At 40.4% G+C, this 270-nt stretch overlaps 1 protein-coding gene across 1 annotated transcript in view; it reads left to right on the top strand.

Annotated features, from left to right (window-relative positions):
* The window catches only part of LOC119587781 (cilia- and flagella-associated protein 251-like), a gene marked incomplete in the record, with an annotated part of 14,330 nt that overhangs the window by 7,063 nt on the left and 6,997 nt on the right, over window positions 1-270 (top strand). Inside the window, 1 exon segment of the mRNA XM_037936473.1 lies at window positions 22-205. Within this exon segment, the coding sequence (XP_037792401.1) occupies window positions 22-205 (184 nt within the window).

The raw sequence follows: 270 nt of genomic DNA, 5'->3' as shown, positions 1-270 counted from the left end.
AAAAGGCACTTCTCTCCACAGAGGCAACGTCTCCAGAAATTGCAAGCGAAAAAGTTATCAGATGAACTCCTAGCAGAAGTTGCAGCAGAGAGAGAAGCAGAATTACTGCAGCAGTCATTGCCTGCAGCAAAGGGGAAACACACTACCTTTGAAGATGACATTACAGATGATATTGGTACCATGGATGAGGAAGAGCAAAAGGAAGGTTAGAGTTACAACAGATTTTCTTTTTTAAAGAATGTCTTTTTGCTGAAAGGGTTAAAAGTTTGA

The sequence above is a fragment of the Penaeus monodon genome, chromosome 23 (genome assembly GCF_015228065.2).
Source record: "Penaeus monodon isolate SGIC_2016 chromosome 23, NSTDA_Pmon_1, whole genome shotgun sequence".
Lineage (NCBI taxonomy): Eukaryota > Metazoa > Arthropoda > Malacostraca > Decapoda > Penaeidae > Penaeus > Penaeus monodon.
Note: the sequence above shows the minus strand (reverse complement) of the source record. Positions and strands in the feature narration are given on the sequence as shown.